The sequence below is a fragment of the Centroberyx affinis genome, unplaced genomic scaffold (genome assembly GCF_046629955.1).
Source record: "Centroberyx affinis isolate AG114_WGS23_722 - 3 ecotype Tasmania unplaced genomic scaffold, CSIRO-AGI_Caff_v1 ptg000877l_1, whole genome shotgun sequence".
Lineage (NCBI taxonomy): Eukaryota > Metazoa > Chordata > Actinopteri > Beryciformes > Berycidae > Centroberyx > Centroberyx affinis.
In genome coordinates this window covers 84590-109634 of record NW_027279469.1, presented here as the reverse complement: position 1 = coordinate 109634, position 25045 = coordinate 84590, and the positions used below count along the sequence as shown (strand labels likewise).

Sequence of the window (25045 nt, the reverse complement as noted above, 5' to 3'; positions counted from 1 at the left end):
ATCGATCCTACACTGATTTTTTTTTTCCTTAACAAGGTGTTGGGAATCCAGCCTATGCGTTTGTCTTATTGTGTGGAAAGGTTTTTATATGGACTCTTCAGCTGACCAAAAAAAACCCATCTTGATTCATTCATTTATGTCTCAGTCTCGGCCAACTTTTATCATTGCTATGTGACAAGTGTCGTGTGTCAGACCAAAACAGAATCCCACCCCAATAGGCAATGTGCTACAACATTGTAACTGTGCAATATCAATACAGCTTTTAGGTTTTTTCTTGTGTTTCTACCCTTATCTTTTTTTGTTTTCACTTGTTGCAACTAAGCATTTTTTGTTGAGCTATTTTAAACATCAGTGTTGTTGTCTTATTTTTGGCTGACGGCACCTCATTTCTATGTATTTCCATATTTCACAGCATCATAAGGAATTTGTCGCTTTGGAAATCCACTCAGACACACATGTAGCTCTCACACACATTTGTATGTCATCAGAGAGGTAAGAGCACAGAGGCAGCTAGCAGCAGACTAGTGTCTTGCTTAAGGGACCCTTTGACAGAAATGAATTCTGGATGTCTCAGGAATTGAACCACCGCCAAAGTGAACATACCATAACTTTAGAATTCATAAAGTATCAAATGTTTAATTTACAATTGCTAATTCATATATTTGTGAAAAAATATCAAAACAGTTGGAAACTAGTTGGAATAATAAATTAAAGTTGGTTAACAATGAAATCTGGTTGGCAACACATATAATATTCAGCTGTGGGCATATTAGCCACAGGTCCCTTTCATATTTCACACAACTTATAGCATTAGTCATGACATGTATTTTTGGTCATACTTTATTTGGATAGTCCAATGTTTCACTAAAAAGTCAACTGAGTTTCAAGTGATACTCAGAATTATTTGAAAAGTAGTCCATAGATATTCAATGTCTGGGCTAGGGTTAATCTTAGGGTTGGGGTTAATGTTAGTATTAGGGTTAAGGTTAGGCTAAAGTCAGGGTTAGGGTTACATAGTTTGTGGAAATGTATCCAATCAACAAGTGACACTTTATTGAACATCTAGGCTACTTTTTGTCACCTGATTAGCAACATTGGACTATCCAAATAAAGTGTTACCGTATTTCTGTTGGGAGGATTGTACCCTCACCTCTACAGTGAATGTTTATGCATTGATAAGCTCAGTACTGATCACCAGTAAGTTGTAATCAGGGATGTAGTGGAGGGTAAACCCATTTAAAGTCAGCTTACCTTTTATTTGCAGAATAGAGTCTAGCCACCGTTTTAGGGTGACGTAGCCTAAATCTTTATGATGTACAGTATATTCATAGCATACACTGTAGTAGGTAGCATTAAACTGGTCATGATGATCACCAACTGGAGCCAACCTTTTCATTTACCACTATATCTCTGGTTGTAGGTGATAAATGTGCTTCTACTGTATTAGATTTAGCTCTAATTTGTTATCTGGCCTGGGCTGGGCTACCTGGAAAGCAGCTGCCTGCACTGTCCAGGTGACTGCAGCCTCTCGTGCTACTCGAAGAAGGACAGCAGCGACCTCTTGTGGTAAAATGTATTTTATCACTGGGCTAGCTTCTAGGAGTATAATAATACTGAAACAAACAGTTCTTCATTTGGCTGGGGACCCCTGGAGGTCAATGAACCAGAGTTTGGACACCAATGCACCGTTTTCCTACATATTAGATGGTCACAGATGCTGACACGTTGTATTAAACATAAAGAAAGATGGTGTATTGGCGCTAGCGTACACTGTCAAGCTCTCAGAAATGTTAAGCTACAATTCTGACTTTTGCATGGTGGGTCCTCAGCAAAATGATTGAATCATTTCACACACTACAAGACGTTAGCAGAATGACAGATGTGTACACGGATGACTGTATTCATCACAGGTTTCACACACCCCACCCCCCTCTGTTATCACCCCATCTACCGCAGATTATCGCTACAGCTATAACTGAGTGTGTATTTCTGTACGTTACCGAGTCGTATCTAACAGTAAAGATCTTCTCAGATCGGGATCCCTCAGACAAAATCTTATCAACTAGGGGTACGTGGCCTAATTTATATCTGAGTTTGAGGGGGCTTGACCTCAACAGGTTTGGGAAGCTCTCCAACACAGGTCCATTTTCACATAAAGTAGCTAGGTGACACTTAGCTAGCTACCGTGCGCTTGGACAGGTGGAAATACTTAAGCGGTCCGTTTTGCCAGATAGCTATATTAACGTTACATTGTATTGTTGTGATAAGCCTATTTTTGCAAAAACGGTGTAACACATATATTATGCCGCTTACCAATGTTCTATACTGTTTTGTGTCCCAAGTTTCAGACAGCCTCTCCAGCTTCACAGGAGGCCGGCCGGTACCGGGGGCAGCAGTCCCCAAGATGGCGCCCTAGCCAGGCTTTCTCTGTCCGTCTGTTCCGGGCAGCAGACTGGATGTCTGCAGGTCGTTGAAAAGTCTTGAAAATGTTTTAAAGTAAGTTATCTAAATTCAAGGCATTGAAAGATCTTGGTTACGGTCAAATGTTGCGTTTGAATGTTACATACATTTTCAGAGGGCTTAGGGGTTTAGTTTTTTTCTCAGTGCACTACATTTCTAGAGGTAAATCTCCCCTACAGGCAGATTATCAGAGTACACAGACAGGCTCCTATAGTTTGATAGGCCTACTGCTATTTTTTTTTCCGATCTTATTTTTTCAGTGAAGTCCGTCTTGTGTGGCTTTTCCTGATAAGTGTGCTTTTTGTGATCAATCACATGAGACCACTGATCTCTTTTACATAATTAATTATTTAGACCTGCTTTACTTTGTGGTTTCAGAAGCATGCTTTACTACACTTGTGGTTTTCGAGGTAACCCTGTCATCTGAATGATAAACAATTTCAGACTGATTAATATCTCTCAGCTAGTTCTTTTATAATAAGGAATTGTTGAAGAGAAATGTTATGTTATGTTATGTTATGTTATGTTTCTTTTCAGAACAGCTTGTTTTTCATTTCCACGGTCAAACTAACTATCAGTGTGTAATGCACCAGAATCAGACCATGTCACTAACGATACAAATGTATATCAAATATTAGTCTCAAAAGTGAGCATCATAGAATATGTATAGTTCTATCTTATTGTGTTTTAAGGTAGTTTACTCACTTGATTTGACTTTGAAAAATGTCAGTGCTAGAAAATGCAGCAGGCAGGCCTGTTATATGGAAAAGAGTCCTTGGTGTAAGCCTAAATATTCATGTTGAAATCTGTAGACGGGCATATCAGGTTACCAGCAACAACAAAATGAACTGGATCAAAGCACAAACTCAAGAGGGAAAGGAGAGCTTATTTCTCAGTGCTGAAAGTGGCAACCCTATGCTCAATAACAAAACAGTGAACTCAAGTCATCTTCTCAACAATAAATAAACAAATGTCTTTTGTTGGTGTGACTTGGTGTGTAAATCATTGATTTCCCCATCTTTAAACTCTTCTTAAAGAAAAGCCCATGATAAACTCTCACCCTGTAAATCTGAATACTAAGACACACAGTTTGTTGACCTACAAGTGATACCTGTGTGATTTTCGTACAAGCTCCTCAGAAGTTAGCTCTCAAAAATTGTTCCTCCTTCCCTTTTTGTTGTTCATTATGTTTTGTTATAACTTGAATGTTGAAGTTGAACGTGGTTGTGTTATATCTCTTCTTGGATCGATGTGGCATCGAGTGTGTGTGTGTGGGAGGGGGGGGGGGGTTGCAGCAAAGAAAGGCATGCCGTTAGTTGTTTGCAGGTAAAGCAATCTGAATACATTAATGATTATGGGGCTATCTCCTGTCCTTTCAAACTGTTATCTCCTGTCCTTTCAAAGTAGAGAGGCTGAGTGGGGAGGGGGGAGGGGATGAAGTGTCTCACTCATGGACAGAGGGGGAGGTCAGTTTTCCATGTTTGGTGGGGGAAGGGGCACAAACAGAGGGCCATGGGCCCCCCTTAGGTCTCTGTGGAATGTAATTGAGGCTCTCTCACCCATGCACACACACAAAATCACACACAACAAAAATGCACAAGCATTTATGGTTATTGTGATATCTGTTGAAGATTCCATGCGACCTTTAAAAATCCCCAAATACTAAGAAAGGATCTACAAACAACTGTATTGATCTGTACTAAGCCCTGTGTGCCTCAAGTGACCCATAAGTCTTAATTGTGAATAACTGGATGAATGCCTGATCCACATTTACCATAACTTAACAGTTAAGGGAATAACCTCTGCCTTGCCAATCCACAGAAGTTTGAGCAGATTTTGTGACTGTGGAGCCTACAAGAAAATGGCATGACAGGGGTAATGAACTTCACAGTCTTTCTCAACAGCACTCCTTTGAAGACAACACTTGAGAGATTTTAAGTAAAAAAAAAAAATGTTTCCACCTCAGTAGTGCCATTTTTTCCATCCCACTTTTAATTTATTTTTCAGCCTCAGAGATTCTATGCTGATTGTGATAGAATAATGTCCAAACAGGAAAGAGCAAGTAAGGAGCTAATTACCTAGTATTTTACACCGACCCCCCCAATCACTCTCCCATCCCCCCCCTATCCTCCTGTTCTCCCTCCATCTTTGGACCTCACTCCCTCCCCAGCAGTTGAAATTCAACACTAGTGTGCCGGAGAGGTCACCATGGAGACAGTTTCTTCCATCCTCCTTCCATCCTAGATCTTCTTAGTTATAGATAATGGAACTTAGACCCAAAGACCCAGATTTATACCTGGGAGGTAGCGTAAGGCTACATGTCAGCCTACATGCATGTGTGAATCGGTGGCATGCATGTTTTATAGCTGACATAATAATAAAAAAGAAATGGATGTGTTATGTGTGTTATACTCTGTGAAACGATAGGGAGTAAATCATGATTGTGAATTCATACATGGATACTGTAAAATGGAATGGACGTTTGGAATTTCATAGTGAAACAATAGGAGGAAAACTTCCAGACTAATAACATACTTCATTAAAAGTTGCAGCAAGAAAGAATCAGCTCTCAAGCAACATATTTAGCCTAAATTGATTCCAAAATCCTTTCCTGGTGTGAAGGCCCAACCTTGTTTAATTCCTTGCAAGATATGATACTTTCTGTGATTGGCCTACATGCTAGCCTATTTTATGCATGCATTTTCACTCAATAGCCTAATAACACTGCACTCTAGCACTATGATAAGGCATTTGCATAGACTCCTACTATACTATAAATAAATCCATGTTTTTTTTGTTTTTTTTGTCATTTCTCTCCCCTAATAATATCTTTGACTGCTACTCATATCACCTATGGGTAGGCCTATTGGTGTACGTGTAGTCCATTTGCGGAACGTGTCATTCCGTTTCATGCGGATCGCAGGGGGAAACAACTACATTACCCAGAAGGCCTACCGCTCCGCTACAAGCTGGCTCCCTGCGCTCTGGGAGTGTTTCCCATTTAAACAAACACGGTCCTGCCGAAGATGGCGGAGAGTTTATAGAGGCGAAAAAGAAACTGCTCCACTCAATGAAAGCGTCGAAGCCGGTGAGTTTTCTGAGATTGAATTATGATTCGGTTATACCCAAGTTTTGAACACTGGTGCTAGCATTTGTTTTAACGAGCAAATTTGTCAAAGAAACAGTTGGTGTTGCTCCGTTGCCGAGCAGGCTGTGGTTTCTACCGTGATACAACGAGCCACCTAACCAGTGCCTATTTGTTATGGAATGTTTGTCATAATATTATTGGCTTGTTAACCATAAATAAGATGATTATTTCGGTCACTTCTGATTTGATAAAGTGCCATTCTTATCGGTGATGGTGTTGGTTGTTGGTGTTTTCAATATTCACAACAAAGTTTACGAGATATATAGCTAGGGTTTATGATTCCTTGGGCTGCTATGGGCGAATACTCACACCGCTAATGAGTGAAGTCGTTTGTATGCAAATAATGATATTGTAACTTTTAGAGCTACTCGCTTGTGTTAAATTTCCCCAAGTATTGCTTTGGCTACTGTTCCTACAGATATTTTTGACCAGCCAGTCAGACTTGTCTTACAGTGTCGCCACAACCAGGGTTGCAAGAATTGTCGATGTGTTCAGAGCTACACCGTAACAGCTGTGTTAGTCAAGTTTCCTGAGTAAAACAAAATACATTGTTTATTGCTCGTATGTTATGGTTGACTAGTCTCCACCAGGGATGTAGTGGAGGGTAAAGCCACCTAAACTCAGTTTACCCAGGGGTTTTTTTGTTGTTGTTGTAGTTTTCTTACTCTTTTCTCTGACACATAGCCTATCATAGTATAGGCTACCTAATGCCAAATACTATCAAACTAATGTAAGTTATGTAAAAAATAGGGTCCCTAAGGGGAAAAAAAACATAACATAATAATAATTGATATTTGTGTATATTGCTGGTCGTCTGATTCATAATGATCATCGACTGCAGGTCGTAGTTATTTAACCCACCTTTGTAGTTACCAGTGCATCACTGATCCCCGCCGTTGACAACCAAACTTGAACCGACTAGCTGAGCATGGTTGCTCTGGAGAATCGACATCTGTTATTTATTTGCTTGGCTGTACTAAGATTATGTATCTGTGATTGTAATGGTGGGCATAATGGCCCATCACACTATGATAAATGTTCATGTTTTGACTGCTGATAAATCATATTTAGGTGTGTGTCTGTGTGTCAGAGAGAGACAGACGGGCAGAGAGAGATGGATGTATTGAAGTGCATGTGAGAATGAACACAGCAGCGGTGCAGGAAGGGGTTCAGGTACAATCCACACTTGCTTTCCCCTGGCTAGTAGACAACACGTATGCTGAGCACCACTTTCTGAGGCAGTAAGAGAACATTCTTTGAGAGCTTGCTCATGTATAGGCAGACAATAAAGAGGTAGGTTAGTCATAGCAGTGAAACGGTTGAGGTCTAGGTGTGCTGTCGCTCTCTTCGCCTGGGGCCAATCTTGCCAATACTTGCAGGCATTTACAGCACAGTACTTCTTTCTACGTGACAGTCTCTGACATGGTATTATCTAGAGCTGTGCTATTTCTATGGTCAAGCTGGTAGGTTGTTGTCACTTACTGATGAATGTGGCCATATTGGTAATTTAAGTTCATGAAGGCCTGTCATAAAATAGCCTGTGATATCTCAATAACATGGACATTTGTCTGCTGTGTAGTTGGGAAACTAATGAGTGAGAATGATGCTACTGGCAGCCCTCGTTCCTCAGATGAGCTAATTTTTCTTTATTTTGAGTCTGATGGAATGCCATTACTCAAGCCTGTGTATGTGGTATTTTTGTAAGTGGTAGAATGACCACTGTGGGAACCTATCCAATGAACTGCTTCTGCTCATATTCTTGGCAAATGGAGCCCCCTGTCCCCCATTCTCTGTCCCTTTATCTACCCCTTTCTTTCTCCCTCACACAGGGTGTCAGGCTGCGTTAACAATGAATCAATCTTTGGGGGGATTCTTTGACTGCAGATGGGGTGAAGAAGTGACTTGGATGCATGGCTTTCGCTCTTTGTCTGCTGGCCCCTATGCTCTCAATAATTCATTAACTTATCACTTTTTCTCATGGGACTGGGAGAAGTCTCTCTGCGGTGGCAGATTCTGGGGCCAGATCAGATGACCTGATTGATACGTATCTGTGCATTGATTTAAAGGATAATTCTGGTTATTTTCAACCCTGGCCTTATTTTCTATTTTTTTGCCATTATGATGATTGATTGTGTTCAAAATTGAGTCAATTTCTTCACTGTAGAACTTTTCATACCTCTACCTTCATTAGGAGCACTGCTCTCCAAAACTCACTGAAAGGGCCAAAGCAAGCCCCACATTTGAAACCAAAGCAATTAAAACATCTGTTAAACATAATAGCGCTTGCACTACAGTTACACGTCTTTAAATAACTGTGATCGAACAATTATCACAACATTTCAGTTATAATAGTTAATTTGATACTTTTGTAGCATTGCTGATACACTTCCTTGTTTACTTGCTGGCTGCTGGTTTCTGCTGCGTTCCAGTCATATTGGAAGAAGCGGGAGAATGGGCTTTTGTTGCTTCAGCTTGAAAGTATTCTTTACGTGTCTTGTGGTATGGTTGATTGTATTTGTGTGAATATTACTGATAATTTTTAATACCTTGGACTGCCGACATTGGTGGATGCAATTTGTGATGCCAGGTGGGAGATAAAGGAGCCTTCAAAAAAATGCCACATATCCTACATAATTACCACTAGCAGGTGGGTTTAACTTTTCCCAGCTTTTCCTGGTCAGTAGTTTGTATACAGAGCATCCAATATAGTGCAGCATACTTGAACTTTCTAATTGCCAATTAGCTCACACTAGTTAAAGTAACATATTTAATACTGCAATATACGCAAGTTTCAGGCAATAGATAATTGGAAAATTGGATGTAGGCAGGTCAATTAAAAGCTCTACAGTGAAGTAAGTGACAAAATTTTAAACACAATCGTCAGGATGGCAACAACTAGGAAAATAAGGCCCAGCTTGAGGGGCCTTATTAGGGCTGTTGTTTGCAGACCATAGTTTAATGCTGAATATTTTAGCTTTCTATAAACAAGGAAATAGAAATATTGAGGATGGATATTTCATGGGAAAGTTACCAAACAAGAACACCTTATTTTTCCAGACTTCATACCTCTGAACTGCAGGCATGACAGACATAAAATACGGCAATGTAAAATGCCTTGGGTTATTGAATTTTACATAATTGTTTGAATTTATTCTTTGGCACGTATACCAAAATCATATAGCCTAAGCTTGGACTGTACTGAACACTTCAAAATGCATGTGTGCTCATATTTCATATTTTGAATTTAAAAACATTGCTAAAGAATTTCAAAAGGCGTTTTCAAGCATTTCATTTTGCTAAATGACTTCCTTCTCAGGGGGTTCAGATAAATGACGTGCTCCTGTATAGTTTTACCTCCTAAGTACTGGCTGGTATCACTGAGTAGACAGGAAAAATAAGTGGAGAGCTCACCACCTTCATGTGACGGAGGCACTTTTTGATAACTGTCTCCACTCTGTCTTTGTCAAGCTGCATTTTTGCCCCATTGATGTCTGAATAGATGGCATTCTTTTAGTGTGTCGTCAGAGTCTGTGTGTTGAGAGAGCGAAAGAGAGATAATAAGTTTCGTTTCGAGTTAGCTGCCAATCGGTCATGTGGTATGTGTGTTCAATCTAAGATTAATAGCTGTGTAGAGGAGCAGTGGCTCTGGGAGGACTCTTGCTGACACACAGAGCTGAAAGGAAAGCCTGATTGTTTCCCTAATTGTAATGTGACTCCTTGGTCTTAGTACCTTTCTGTTAGGCGACACGACAGGGGGTGCAGGGTTGGTTGAAGTAGAGGGAAAAAACTAGAGTTGTGAGCTCTAACTGTTGTGTGCCACATGAAATTCCCAGAGGCCTATTTCAGTTAACTAACTAATAAACTAATTGGTAACTTTCACCAACTACTTCTCATTTAGGGAAAATGCTTTTTTTTTAAGTTTCATTCTCATTCTCTTATTAATGTTACTGGTATCCACCTCAGCCTCTTTCCAAATCAGGTTGGCCTATTCAACAGCTATTCAGAATTTTCGGACCCCATAACACTCTTTGTCCTGTACTCTTACAACATACATGAGGTTTGAGAATGCAAAAGTTTCATATGGTCGTTTCAAGCCGTGTGAAACTTCTCGTGACGTCAAATCAAATCTCAAGGTCATTCATGCCGTCACAGTGAACTTTATGTATGCTTGTTAAAATGCACATTCCATAGAGCAGAGTGTTTGGTAGTACACAACAGGTAGGTTTACTTTTTCTGCCTACCCTGAAGAGCTAAATATAGAAAACTCTGCTCAACAAGACAGTTGTGTTTCCACTGCTAAAATATTTACGGCTACATCGCCCAAACAAGTGAGAGTGAGAGTATGAGATGAGAGCTGCTGAAACCAGATTGTTATTCACTATTAAGAGGAAGCCAGCCAGCCCGCCACCTCACTGGGTCCCAAGTCAACCAGTGCAGTCTGCACTCTGGCTCTGTTTGAAGTCACATCTCATTCATTCCCTCACTCCCCTCTTCTTCAACTCTGAGGTAATACCCAAATGCTAGGCTAGTTGAGCCATATGTGAGCCATACACACTTCTAAAAGCCAAACGGGCAGCCTGAAGCAATCATTGCACCCAATTCCAGTTTATAACCAGCAAGGCTTTGGAACAGTTCACTCTCTGTAGTCGTCGTTGATTGGACGAAGGGAAGAGTTTATTAGGGAAGGGGGTGCCAAGAGCTTTGTCCCCCCTCCCTTCCCTGCCCTTCCTCTTTAACTTCAACTCCCCCTTTAACTTTCTCTCCCTCAGCTGAAGAATGCTCGTAAAACGGGTTCACCTGAACAAGCCAATGGGAGGGTAGCTCCCTGTCTTAGTTTTGTTACCATTGTAAAATGTTAGCAAGACCTTGTTTGTGTTTTGTTTAGGGCCCCCTTTTATAAAGTTTTGGGGGAGAGACGGCAAGGGTGAAAAAAAGTTTGGTTTGTGAGATAAATGCTACCAGATGCTCTCTCTGTCAGTTAGGCAGCCCAAAGAGAGGGAGACAGAGAGAAGCTGGTGAAGAGGGCAAGAGAAAAAGAGAGAGCGTGTCATTTCTGGATCAACTCCACTGCTACATGGACACCTTTCTTTCATTCTACCCTCCCCTTCTTCCTACCCTTTGCCCACCCGTTTCCTGCCCTACGTTTACCCCTGCCTCGGTCCGATGGAAAGTCGAGTCTTGAATGACACAGAATTCCACTCCAAAGTAAAAGGACCCTGCTATTCTGGGTTGACCAAGAAGTAGACTCCAGATTTACTACAGCATGTCAACACTGGCAGTGCACCCTTCAGATAATTTATTCTAATGTCTCTTTTTCCCCAACACTCTTATTTCTTAATTGGGGTGATTTTTTTTCCCCTTCTGGATAAAGTGGAAAATGTTCTTTTCACCATTACTGCTGTTCACTGTGCCCAGTGACGTCACTCCTGTTTATGTGGCTTGTTGTTAAGGCAACACTCCAATCAAAGGGTTGCTGCTCTGAAGCTTGCCGTTGTCCCCATAATAGCTGAGCTGACAGTTGCTGCCATATCATTTCAAGCTTGATGATGATGCCTGAGTTTAATTACCAAACAACACACAGCAAATATTGAGAACTTGGCTGTCAGTCCAATCCAATATGTTACAGGGTTGGTGCTACTATTTGCAAGTGATTGCCACTTTTCCACTTGGCTAGTTTCTCATGGTCTGATTAGTATTGTCACACTGGAACAAATTATTCTATACGACTGCAGGCTGAATGACCTGGGAGTAGTAAATGTCCCTGTTCAATTAGCAATATCATAACAGCCAAGTACTGCCCTTTTCCATGTGTCCACCCTTGTAATTGGATGAAAGCTAAACATTGTTCAAAGTTATTTATGTATGAAATTTAAAGCAGAGATGGGAGAGCTTTGTCTGTTGTGGGGGCCAAAAAACACAGTCACTGTAGAAGGCCAGAGTGTATTAGCTCAACTCATATATGATTCAGTTAGTTATTTATTTTGGTTATATACTGAATATTCAAAACAATGTTTTGAATATTCAGTATTTTTGAACTGTATTTTTGAACTTTTTCAACTGCAATCAGCTGTCTTCACTTCACAATGCATTAACTATTAGTATAGCCACTAACCATGACCACAAAACTATGCCACAAAGGTCCTCGTGTTCATTTACAGCAAACTAGTTCCATTTAGTTCTGTTTCTTTTTGTGACACATTGTGTCAATAGTGTATTTAACATTTTTTTTTAAAGCTAAATGTGATAAGTTGGCACAATGTTTTACCACAACAAAGTCATGATATAAAGCTTTAAAACTTGGAACAATTGGTTATTTCGGCATCCCTATCAGTCTTGTAAAAGAGGATTCAGTTTGGAGGGTGCTAAATGTCAAGAGACATGGACTAGGTTTTCACCAGAAATGTGTAAGCTCATTCTTAAATTATGGTGTAAAGTCTTGACTAGAGGTCTAGTTGTTACTAGTTAGGCTAGTAGCTTTGACTACATAATTTGTTTGCTTCACAAATAATAAGGGCATATCCCAACCAGCTTCCATATAAAGCTATTACGAAGATATGGTTACCATTAGTTGCGCATTAGTTTGCTTACAGGCATGATCCACATTGTAACTCAGACTGTCATAAGAATTTTTCCTTGGTAAATGAAGGATTTGCATGAATATTGAGTTGTGAAATGGCATGTGCATTCTGTTACTTTCTATCATTAGCACTTGCCTTGTCCTGTAGATGGGATTGCGTAAATATTTTGTTCATACAGATACACTGTAACCAAATTATGTGGTGCAACTGACTGTATTTTACTAATGCGAAGGAAATCATGTTCATAGGCCTCAAAGCCTCAAACCGCCCCACACACAAGTGGTAACATGGTACTTGCATGCTTTTAAACTTGGCAGTGGAGGTATCCTAAAGCGACCTGTGTTCCTCTGACTAAGAGGTAAGTAAGCTAAGTTTTTATTCTCCAACAATACCAGTTATTATGTAACATACTATGAGCTACCCAACAAGTAGTAGCAGTAACATAGTCATTGGCTGACACTTTCCTTAGAGTTTCCTGGTTTCATGGCAAGTGTAAGATCATTTTGTACGGCAAGAGTCCTCTCATGTCCATCAGTGACGACCTACCAGGTTGAGGCTCAATGAGCTCACAAACCTAGCATGTACCTGAAACATTGTGGGTTCAGATCTGGCTCACGGATGTTGCATATGATCCTCTTGCTCCCATCCTTCTTGTCTAATCCATTGTATTGCTATACAATGTAGAAATTCCATAAAAATTTGAAGAATCAGTTTAGGCACCGATGCATAATAAGCATGAAGGCAAGATTTGGCACCTGGATTTAAAGGTTGGAGCTGTACATACAGCCTGCATCACAAGCAAATGAAAATTTCAGCACTCTGTCCCACTGATTATAATCCAACCACACACAAACCATATCTGCGGTCACTTTTTACCTGGGGCCAAAGGTAAGGCACCTTTTTTTTTAAACGTAGCCTATTTATTTTTTCATGTAAACAAAAGCAAATGGCTTTTATCACCAATAGTGTGTTTTATGGATGAGTGGCCTTTTGTGGAACATCCATTTGTTCCCATGAACATGTTAAATAATTAAGCTGAATGTAGCTAAATGAGGAGAAGGTTCAGTCTCTGTTGATTATTGGAACTTCTTCTTTTAAGACCTTGGCCTTCACTGTGCAGCAATATGAATACTTAGTGAGTCTGAATGCTGGAACATTGGCCTGCAACTTTTTTGTGGATGAGAACTACGAAGGCAGCTTGAAGCCGGGTGCCTAAACCAGCGTCTGTCATCCTTTGCCTGCTGCTTTACAGTGGGACTTGATTAGCTGTGCAGGCTTAATCACCCAGCAGATGGAACAGAGTGCAGCGCCACCAAGACAAAAACAAACCCACAGTTGGATTATGGCTCAGGGTGTGTGTGCATGTGTGTCTGTGTCCAGTCAGACTGAGTGACTCTGATTCCTAAACTGATTCCTGAGTGTTGTGCTGCCTGACTAGCGGAGCACCTCCCTCCCTTCCACCCACATTCGCTTTCTCCCTCTGTCTTTCAACACTTGGTCCTTGTGACCCCTGTATCCAGCCTGTCCTCATAAGTCATTTAAACACGCTTTTAATAGTGTTAACCTGGATCTTGGCGGCATGTGGTGGGCAGGATACATGGCCGGCCCTGCAAAGCAGTGTGGATGGAGAGAGGGAGAGAAGGAAAACCAAGGAGAATGGGAGACCTCATCCACTGGAGGAGGATTAGGATTTATGTTGGACTTTTATAATGTTGGACCTTTATAATCCATAAATTTGTAGGTTTTTATTAGCTTGCTCTTGGATTGAAACCAAACAAACCAAATATGGATTCTACAAATGTGTCAAGTCTTGACTGTATAATGACCCTCATGTTGTTCTGAGATTCTGAGAAAAATGTTATTCCTTCTTTTCTGCTTTTTTCTATCAAGGTCACTGGTTTGGTTATATGTTCATTGACCTGTGGAAAAAAGAAAGCAGTTAATGTTTGGATTCTAATAATGCATAGCTCTCTGTATTTTAAAAACTCTAGTTGTACTTATACACTCCATTGCTCTCCATACCTCATTTCTGGAATCTTTTTCACCTAGGCTCTGTCAACAAATGAAACTAGCCAGTTGAAAGAAAGGAAAAGGAGTAGTGGGGAAAAATGGGAGATGGGAGGGGGTGTAGTTGTGAAACTGGCGTCAGACCCTCTTTTGAGTGGAATTCTTTGCAGGGGTCAGAGTTCAGGCGCTGCAGTGTGGCGCTGTGATTGGCTGAGGAAAGGTGAAATGAAAACCACAGTAAACTTTTGACCCCGGCGCAGGAGCTCTGCAGGAACGCCCAGCCCCAGCTCTGGCGTGGTGGAACAGAGCCCGCTCTCTTCCTGTGTTTACTCCACCAATCCAGCAGGGACGGAGGGAGAGGAGGAGGGGGAGGGGGCACTGAGAGGGAGGAGAGAAAGACACAAGAGCGAGAGGGAGGGAGGGAGGGAAGAGAGAGGGGAAAATCGCCAGAGCTGCGCTGTGGTCTGAAAATGAATGTCTGCTTTTTAACCGAGTGGCACAGTTAAAGCATGCATACAAACACACACACTCCTTCTGGATAGCTGAGTTGAACCTAAGCACAATTCTTTTTTTGCATTGAGATGAGGTTGTTCACAAAATACCTCCAAAAGTAATTACAATGGTTGACATCTCTTCACACCAAATTATCTGAGGCTAGATGAGATTTGTTTTCCTGCAGCTGCATCAGTTGCAAGTAAAGATGTGTGTTTGTGAGTTATCTGACTGGGCAGCATGGAGGCCGATCAGGCCTGGCGCTCTGGCTTGCCAGATAAAAGGCTGTTTGGCCATTGATTAATGAACTAATTTCCATAATATTAGCCTTGTGTGATCACAGACGCTTGCATTTGTTTGGTCACTGCCTCGGTCTTCCCTGGATGATGCTGCGTGTTCGCTCTTATTACCCTCCTACATAAACCAAGATGGCAATCTTATAGAAAAGTAAGGGGTTGTTTGGGGGGATATGGCATTACGGTGGTGCTATGCGATGTGTGTAGCTGGTTGGTGATTGTGTGTGTGTGCCCGTGTGGGTCCTGTCCTGTTCCTCTCTGCTCTTTGTCTGTATTAATGATGGATAGTGGTAGAAGATGCATGCAGGACACACACACACACAGTGGAATCTGTCATCTCTTTGTCTCCACCTTCATTTATTTTCCCTGGTTTTTCTTCATGCTGCAGTTTGTGTGAGAAAACGGGGAGATGCACACAGCTCTGTGTGTGTTGTGTAGATTGGGTAAGGGTGGGGGTGTTTTTTCAAGGGAAAAAGCAATGCTCTGAAAGCAGTTTTCCTCTGCTTTGAACTACCTTCTCTCTCTCTACCACCTTCATTGTAGGCTACATGTGTGTAAGGAGAAAGCTACCGGAAACAAAAAGCTGTTTTTAAATAGCCAATGTTTTTTAGGAGCCCTTGTGAGTTTTTATGGGACATTTCTCTGATAATTCATCTCAATACTATGTCATTGTTACGCTCAGTGTAATTGACTCCCTGATATAGCCTACTATGGAGAATGCTGGGTAGAGATAAAACAGTTGTCTTTAGTTTTTTGAAAATATGGCCTATGCTTATTTTCCATCTGCAAAAGTTAAACATGACTTAACAGTTTTGTGATGTGTGGTCATATGTGTAAATGTATAAAATATATCAGCTGTGTCCCTTGAAGCATTTTCACAATGACAGCATTTGTTGCCGCATTTAGGCCTAGTTGGACTGGTGAAGCAATAGAATTGGCCTTAGGCCAGCATTGAACCTTCAAGTTGGATTCCTTAAAGATGTAGGCTTCGATTTCTTACAGATGCATTTCTGTAATGCTTCACTAACACCAATAAGACCCTGTGAGGTTGTGTTTTTTCTGTCTGCTCTCCCATCTCCTCCTCTCTGCTCTGTTCTCTCACACTTTGCGTCACCATCATGGTTGTGAAAGGTGTGCTTTATTCCAGTGTGAGCCGTCCCCTGTGTGAATTTAATAGCAACTGTAAACGGTTTGGTTTCTTCACGGAGGCTCAGGCATTTCTCATGAAAGGCATGTCTTGAGTTTTGGAGAAGTGAAATGTGAATGAATTGGGTAAAATAGAATAAAGAAAATGTGTCTTTTTTTTTGCATTGTTCATCTACAACACAGATCAGGGAACTCTATGGTTTGAACCAACTAGACCAGGTTAGAATTTAGCCCAGTATAATTTAGATCATATCGCAGCATATCAGGGACCAGTGGTACTGATGGACCTATACATAGACGAATTCAGAGCAATGAAGAAATGGGGACATCTTGCTCCATCACCACTTCAGACACTACAGAGAAACGAAGAGACTTGAGTTTGCATGTGCTTGCTTGTTTGCTTGTCTCTTTATGCTTCTTGAGTTGCGGCCTTTCTGGAATTTGTGCACTTCAGCAAGGGTAATGGAGGCTTTCTTAAACTTTTTACAGCTTCACTTTTTAGAAGTCCACACATATACACACATGCTTGGCATATGTCCTCCTCCCCGCTCCCTGAGTCCCATTGTGCGCCTGCACTCTCCGTCTTGCCATCATCCTTCCCAGCTCCAGTTCAGTTCCACTAGCCCGAGTTTCATTAAAATCACATGTAATGTTGGATAGAAAACAGCCATTAGGCACTACGTCCACCAACAATAGCTGCCCTCTCGAACTTGGCTTCAGTATGAGACAGGATGTGATGGTTCTTAAATGAAGACAATGTTGAGACTGGTGTGAGCTCCCATTGTACCAAACCCGGCGTATAGTTGGAAGTAGGCGCAGGAGGAGGCGGGCCAGCTCTTTGAAGAAAAACAGGAAGTCATTCTGTCCTCTTGTTTCCTTTTTGCACTTGATGTCCTAAACTCTAGTAGACACCTTTTGTTGCTTTATTACCCTGTGTGTGTGTGTGTGTGTGTGTGAATTCAAGGGTGGGTTAGGAGTGGGATAATGACCCTAGATGCCTTCATTAGCCTATATCTACCATTTAAAAAAAAAATAAAAATATAAAAAAAATAAAACTCATACCCCTTTATATTAAAATATTTTTTTTACACCCCCCCAACCCTGAGTCATCTAACCCCTCTCACTGTTATAATAAAGACAGTCTGGCACATGTGTGTTGTGTGACTTTTCGGGGGCTATAATCGTCTGTGTATGTGTGATCTTTGTTTTGGGTGGGCCAGTGTTTGTTGTCGGGACTGCCGGTCGTTGTCTCAGGGAGCTCAGATTGCAGGCTTTATTTCAGGCTGAATGCTGGAATGTCCTCCTCACTATTCTGGTCCTGACTGACTGAGTGACACTGCTGCAGCTCTGGGCTTGAGCCCAGCACACCGCCTCTCCTCTCTCTTCCCCTCCCCCTCCCTATTCCTCCTCCTCCTCCTCTTTTTATTCCACTAGATCTGCCTTGACTCCTCCTCCACCTCCCCCAGTCCGTATCCATTTGATTGCCTGTTCTTCTCCTGGTCTGCATTGAATTCAACTTCCTTTAGTTTCTTGTCCTGTACTTCAGTGTGTGTATGTGTGTGTGTCTGTAATCAGAAACACAAAACACAGCAGTTTAACAGTAATCTCAAGTTGAAAGTGAATGAGAGGTTGGGGTCCAAAAAACCACACAGAAAGACCACATCCCTGTCTCTCACCCCACTCCCATGTGTCTTGTTGTTTTTGGTGGTCCTCAAATTTGTCACAAAGTGGAAAACCTTGGTTCTGCAGTTGATGGCAAGACACACTTTCCTCTCTGTCTCTCTGTGTTTAATTATTTAACTGCAGCTTTAGCTCAGTAGCAGCCCAGTGTATGAGGCCTCTGATGCGATCAGTGATCTGTGTGGAGGAGGATCACACACATGCATGACATGTTGAAGGCACACAGCTGTGTGTGTGTGTGTGTGTGTGTGTGTGTGTGTGTGTGTGTGTGTGTCAGTGGTTCATAAGACAACCCTCATTAGTGGTTCCACGCCAAGATATGCCATTTTATAATATCGTCATCAATGGTATTCTGTTTTCTTCTATCTATGTATCTATCATGAAGAATTTATGCTAAGTGCAGTATAAAGAATAAACAGTATGGATGGACCAGAACCCAGTATGAACTGAATGATTTGGTGTCATTGAACTTGTGTACTCGTGTCTAATTTGCATCCAGAAAAATAGCAATAAATGCTGTCAAATATTAACCATTCAAAAGTGAAATAAAATCTCCCAGCCTTATCTGTGGTGGTAGGATGATTGTGCTGGTCAGGGGTTTGGGAAGCAGTTTGTACCCAGAGACTTTTGACCAGGCCATCCTAACCGTAGGCTCATGACCCCACGAGTGGTCCCTTGATATGAAAATGTGGTCAGCTGAAAAATCCTAAGCAAATGAAAAAGTAATAATATCTGAATGTAATAATTATTTTGAAATGGAAAAACTATTGCCAACGGCTTTTGGAGGGCAAAGGAGCCACAGTCAAGCCTGCCTGTACGCAGAAGTCAATGACCAGCTCACAAGAGCGGATTCATTTGTCACTTTGATGAATGTTTGTCCATTTGGTACAATGAGAAAACACAATTTTCATATAGCAATAATTCTCCAGAGGCCTCCTTTACTGTTATTATGGGTACGATGGTAAAGTACTCGTAATCACAGTAAAGATTGTCCTCAAGAGTATTAAAGCTTTTGCACAACGGTTACCAACGCATGTGTACTGTCTGAGAAGTGTTCCTCAAAGTAGTATACATATGTTAGAATAGAAATAGGAGAAAAAAGAAAGACCACGCGTCTTTGACCAATCATAGTTTCAGCTTGGCCATAGCCGGGCCAACCATTTTACTGTTTGAACACTAGATTCACTTGAATTTTCTGACCTGGGCATGGGGTCTCTACCTGCTGTAGAGGACTGAAGCTGCAGATGTGTTCTTATTCTCTTTGTGGTTGAGTAAGACACCTAAGTATTTGAAAGCTTCTGATGGCCAGCGGAAGCCATAGAAGGTGTGAGCGGGAGCCAGGAGGACAGGGAACAGGCCTGATAAACAGAATATGTAAATATGGTGGATGGGTGGCCACATTTCCAGGAAGGGGAAGTGATGACGCAGTGGAACAGGCTGAGGGTGGACGCAAACAGGATGCTATCTGCTGTGGCTTCCTGTGCAATTTTAGAAATCACTTTTTCCCATGAATTTTTGTGACAACAAAAATATAAAAAAGTCATGCTGTTTTCACAGGAAGTAGAGGAGTGTCATTATAGACCCACTTTGAGTTATCCAACCATTTAGAGAGCTCCTTACTGTGGCTGTGTACTGACTTGTATCAAAATGTTAAAATACACTAAAGCCTAGTAAAGAGACTGTTGTGGAATCTTGCTGGATGATATTTGACTTTTATGCAGCTATTAGCAAGATGGTTAAAACATATTGTTCAAAATTGATAAGGTTTTGCATTGTAATCATTTGCAGAAGAAACCAAGTGTTTTCTGTTGGTAGGGCTATGTACAGTTGATGGTGGCTAAAGGTGGCACAGTTCATGACCTTTTTATTTACTCTCTGCTTTCAGGATATGTTGAGACATTGAAGCTGCACTAGACCCTGAATGGAGCTTGACTGGGGCTTGGACTGGCCAAGGTAAGCATTTGTGTGGAAAACGCACACTCCCTCTCTCACACACACACTCACACACACTCACACACACACCCCAGGTAGACAATCCATTATAGGTTCAGACCATCTTATTTTTAGCTAGCTATGACATTTAATACTACATGCATTTTTGGCAGTTGCTGTGTGTGTACCTGATGGTTTGTGCAACACATTTTGTCTTATCCCTGCGCAAGTTTCACACTGTCAAAAGGAGCTGATTCAGGGTCAGTGGCATAATGCCAGGCCTGTTGTGACTCATCTGTGGTGTAGTGGGACGCTGTTCACAATCTCTCACTCTCCTCTTCAAGAGGTTTTGTCAAGTCAGGTTGTCAGTGAAAGATTTCAAAGACGTCAAACTTTTCAAAAAGTGCAGGATCTCAACAGGAGTGAACAAGTGACACACTCACAAATATGAACATACATAACACAGTGATTGTCTAAATCCCATGAGAACACAGTTGCCCTGCCCAGGTTGTTTGTAACAGAGATCCGCAGACCTTGCGTGAGGCGAGCCTTTTTGCAAGAAAATAATATGTTTATGTGTTGAAACCTATTTACAGTTACTTGGGTCTTTTGCATTCCTTCCCCATAGCCAGAGTAGAAACCATACTACCCTTCTATGATTTCCCTCTTCTCAGAAAGCCTCCAAGCAGCCCCAAGCTCTGCTGTTTGTCTGTTTCAGGATGTGAGGCTGACTGAGGGCTGATGTCATCTTTCTCCACTGCTGCAGAGGTGAGCCTTAGGACAGAAACCAGGAAGGAGGCACGAGAGGAGGGAGGGCAGAGAGAGGGAGAGGTAGAGGGGGAGAGACGAAGACGGAGCAGGGCAGCCAGATTTAGAGAGGGGGTGGTGAAAGGTAGACAGACATGGAGCATGTAGTGCAGATTTATGGTGCGGAGCGTGTCTGAGACTTGGTGCCCGTCGAGTAGTAGTAGTAGTAGTAGTAGTAGTAGTAGTGGGGGACTGGGCTGCATGTCCTGGCCTGCAGTTGTGGAGCTGGAGCTGCGGAGCTGGAGTTGCATAATGACTCCCATCCGCTCTGCACTTTTCCACTCTGGAATGAGCTCATTCCATATTCGTTTGAGAGAGAGTGTGTCTGTGTGTGCGTGTGTGTGTGTGTATGTGTGTGTGTATGTGTGTGTGTGTGTGTGTGTGTGTGTGTATGTGTATGTGTGTGTATGCAAGCACGCTTGGATTCATGGATAGCCTTGTATTAGAACAATACAACCACACGCTACGGCTTTGTGTGTGTGTGTGTGTGTTTCTGGGTGGGAATGGGAAAAAGCAGTGACCTTAGAAGCCGGCTACAGAGGTTTCCTCTAACGTGAACTCTGAGGGGGTCAGTCACAGGGCAAGGCCAGAGCAGGAAAACAAGGGCAGGGTCCCCAGCCCAGCACCACTACACCCAGGGAGGGAGAGAACGGAGGGGTGGTTGGAGAATGGTATGAGGGAACGGCAGTCAAAACCTATTGGAAGAAAGATCGGATATAGCCAACTATGGAGAATGCCGGGTAAAAAGAGTGCGGAAGAGAGAATTCCTACTAGCCCCTGGAATATAGTCGAGTCTCACCTGAATTGTTTCTAGGCTCCAAAACCCAAGCAGTATGTTTTTTTTCTTGCTTGTACAGTCCCTGGCAGCCAGACAAAGGAGCAGGCTGGTGAATATCTGCCTTGCTGGGACAGTAGCTAGCACTCGTCTCTCTCATAGCCTCTGACTGTGCCACTACATGCCTGAGCATGCGAGTGCTCTGGGAACGGTGTTTGCACGTTGTGTGTGTGTTTCTGCTGCTGCCGGAGCGGTATCATTCGGCATGCAGTAGCAACTCTAGCGGGCAGGCTGGCTGAACGCAGGATGACCCATCTCCCCTGAGGCTCCAAATCACTACATCATCATCAGTCGCTCCTCGCAGTGGAACAGATGAGATTTCACTCCCATCAAGCACTAGGCAGGAACCAAGGCCGCTTTACTAACTGGATAGTCTGCCCTCATAAATCTGTAGAAATCTACAATCTACTCTACCCCTGGAAATCTGTTCCACTATACCCTCAATAGCTTAGGGATTTTGTTGATTTCGCACAATTTGCAGGCACTGACACTAAGCTTTGAAGGTCAACCTGAATTTGACATAATTTCTGAGTGAACTTGGCAAAAAATAAACAATTCAAGGCAGTCTCCTATCCACACTTATCCTTTCATTAGATTGTGCCACACACATGTGAGCGTATAAAACCACACTCAGTCTCAGTCCGTTCTCACTGTGTGTGTTGCACTGCTTGTATGAGTGTGTATATATGATGTGTGTGTTTGCTTCTAGGTGCTGATATGCGCTGAAGATGAGCGGGGTAGGAGAGAACTCGTTGGAGCCGCTGTGCTCCGACCGCAAACGCAAACTGTCCACCTGTGACACACCAGGCTTAGGGTGAGTGCTGGAACTTCAGTGTGTGTCGTTCATCTATCTATCCTGTTTGTCTGCTTCTGTTTTTGATCTGCATGTCAGCCAGTGCGTGAGGTCGTTCCCTTCATCCCGGCCTCACGTCGCCATCCCTACCCCCAGTTCAAACGTCTGTCTGCTGCTAGCAACCATCTGAAGCATCTGAGCCCCGGCCGTATGCAGACCATAATAGCTGTGGGGGGGTGGGATTGTCATGGCAACACGTCTAACCTCTCTGGTTCCCCGGCAGGTGTGACAAGCGTCGGAGGGAACAGGAGAGCAAGTACATCGAGGAGCTGGCCGAGCTCATCTCTGCCAATCTCTCCAACATCGACAGCTTCAACGTCAAGCCTGACAAATGTGCCATCCTCAAGGAGACCGTGAGACAGATCAGACAAATCAAAGAGCAAGGTACCACCTCAGTGCAAATCACACCCATTCCTAGTATTCCTAGTCACAAACAAAACCACATATCAACAGGCATAGGTTTTTGTAAATGAATGGAATATTGTCATTCTTTTTTCTCTATTTGTGTTTGGGGAGTAAAGAATTAATACTTTTAAATCTTGTCAAACTGCTCCTGCAGTAGGACAGAATATTACCAGTGATGAAGTGTTGTGTTTGGTTCATGGTCAGGCTGCTTCAGACAGCCAGCCAGTTTGGCTGTTTGTATCACTGGGGGTAAATGAACACCAGTAATTGAGCCCTATCCGTGGTGGTGATGGCTCAAGGCTGTCAGTGACAGTGTGTATCTGTTAGTGCCAAACGCTGCCTCTCTCTGGGAGACTAATGACACTGGCGACTCAGAATCCATTCTAGACCTTGTAAAAAAAAAATCACTCCTATCCCTAGACCCTTTTGCTATTATTTTGAAGATCTGACACAATTGGATAAGCAAAGGAGGCTATTTGCTTCCACCTGTTTTAGCAAGGCTCAGATGAGATCTGTGAGGTTAAGTGGGGAAGGAAGAAAGAGAGCTATCATATTGGAATCTACCCAGAGGGTCACAGCTGGCTACTGCTGCTCCCAGCGTTGTGCAGCCAGGTTGCCATAGTTACAGGACGGGAATGATGGAGGGCCTCTCTCGTCTTTCTCCTCTCTTCCGTCTGTTGTGCGTTGTACCCCCACCACCACCACCATTTACACCTCTTTCTACCTTTCCAATCCTTTTCTCAGGTGTCTCTCTTTCTTCCTTTTTTATGTTTACCCCTTTTTCCCAGCTCAGTTCTGTCTGGTAGTTCAGCTTGGCTGTTTGAAATGGCAATAAATGAAATGCCAAATTATTTGTCTCTCTCCCCAAATTACCCAGAATTCCCACCTCCTGCTATATAGAGTGGTATCTAACAAAGCCTCAGACACATGGTGATTTTAAAAATAGAAAGGCATGCTAACCATGTACCCATGAATTGTGCTGCCACCTGGTGGCCAACATTGGTACTAGCTCCCACAGCCAGATGAAAATTATAGCACAGTGGCAATGTGGTGAATTATGACCACCAAAGAAGAAACCTGGATGATTGAAAATACACCACATTGCTGAGTTGACTTTAAAGCTTCGTAGTGTTACCTGTTAATATTGTTTGTGTGCACTGTACACTGTACTGTAAAACAGTGCCTTTCAAACTATGGGCTGGGGGCCTAGCAGAGGACATGAGTGGATTTCAGTCCTCAGTCTCAGCAAGCTTTAATCCTCCAAATCAACCATAATTCCTCAGAATGATAAATTAATTATATTTCAGCAACAATTGTAGGGATACTATGAGGATTTGTGATTAGTTGTTGTTAATCGGTCTTCTAGTGTTACCAGACTGTTAAATGCATCCCTGCCAAATTATCCTTCAAAGTAATAATTCAATTTGACTTCAAAGTGGGATGTGGTTTGTTGCTAAAAATAGGCATCGCTAGGTAGGGTTTTGAACCAGATGAGCCTGTCAGGCTTATTTCACATAAACTCTCTCTTTTCCCTACTTGTCCTCTACCATCTGTCAGTTGCTCAGTGCTCCTCTCCTCTAAATTAAAAGTCACTGCAGAAAGTGTTTGTTGATTTCTGAGTGAAATATCACTTCTTGTGCTGGGTCACACCATGGAAATGTTTTGAAATACGTAAAGTACCAGAGCAAAATACAAATGTGTAGATGCTGATGTTAAATGATAATTCCCATCGTAAGTAATGTGATTGTAATCTGTCCTCAGGAAAAAGCTCATGTAGCGATGACGATGTCCAGAAGGCGGACGTGTCCTCTACTGGTCAAGGGGTCATTGACAAGGACCATCTGGGACCGCTGCTCCTACAGGTCAGGCGGGGGGCATTCACTGGGGGGCAAAAGACCTAGACCAATTAGCTACCCTTCCATATGCTGGATTAGTGCTTTGCTGACATTGCTCACTTCTAGTTAAGAGAAGTCTCAGATGGCTCCTAGAGGGGGGCATATAGTGATCAAGTAAGGTGTATATAATTTAATTATGTGCATCGATAAGTCCTTCTCCATTCAACTCTCCATTTCCCTCCTTCTGCTGTTCTTAGGCCCTGGATGGTTTTCTGTTTGTGGTGAACCGAGAGGGCAGCATTGTATTTGTGTCAGATAACGTGACCCAATACCTGCAGTACAAGCAGGAGGAGCTGATCAACACCAGTGTGTACAACATCCTCCATGAGGAGGACAGGGAGGAATTCCACAAGAACTTACCCAAGTCCAATGGTGAGACATGGGCTCATACACTTGTGTGTGCAAACACATTCAAGAGCATGCACACCTAAATACACTCACAAACATGATCACACACTCACCTGTGCATGAATAATTGAACACCTGAATGCTCATGCACACACAGACACAC

The 25045-nt window shown here is 42.4% G+C and overlaps 1 protein-coding gene across 1 annotated transcript in view; it reads left to right on the top strand.

Annotated features, from left to right (window-relative positions):
- The first annotated feature begins 5472 nt into the window (after positions 1–5472).
- The window catches only part of ncoa3 (nuclear receptor coactivator 3), a 31537-nt gene continuing 11964 nt past the window's right edge, over positions 5473–25045 (top strand). The window contains exons 1-6 of the mRNA XM_071521247.1: positions 5473–5548; positions 19693–19760; positions 22091–22195; positions 22458–22618; positions 24401–24501; positions 24732–24906. Of these exons, the coding sequence (XP_071377348.1) occupies positions 22110–22195; positions 22458–22618; positions 24401–24501; positions 24732–24906 (523 nt within the window). The 5' untranslated portion in view covers positions 5473–5548; positions 19693–19760; positions 22091–22109. The remainder of the gene's footprint in view (positions 5549–19692; positions 19761–22090; positions 22196–22457; positions 22619–24400; positions 24502–24731; positions 24907–25045) is intronic.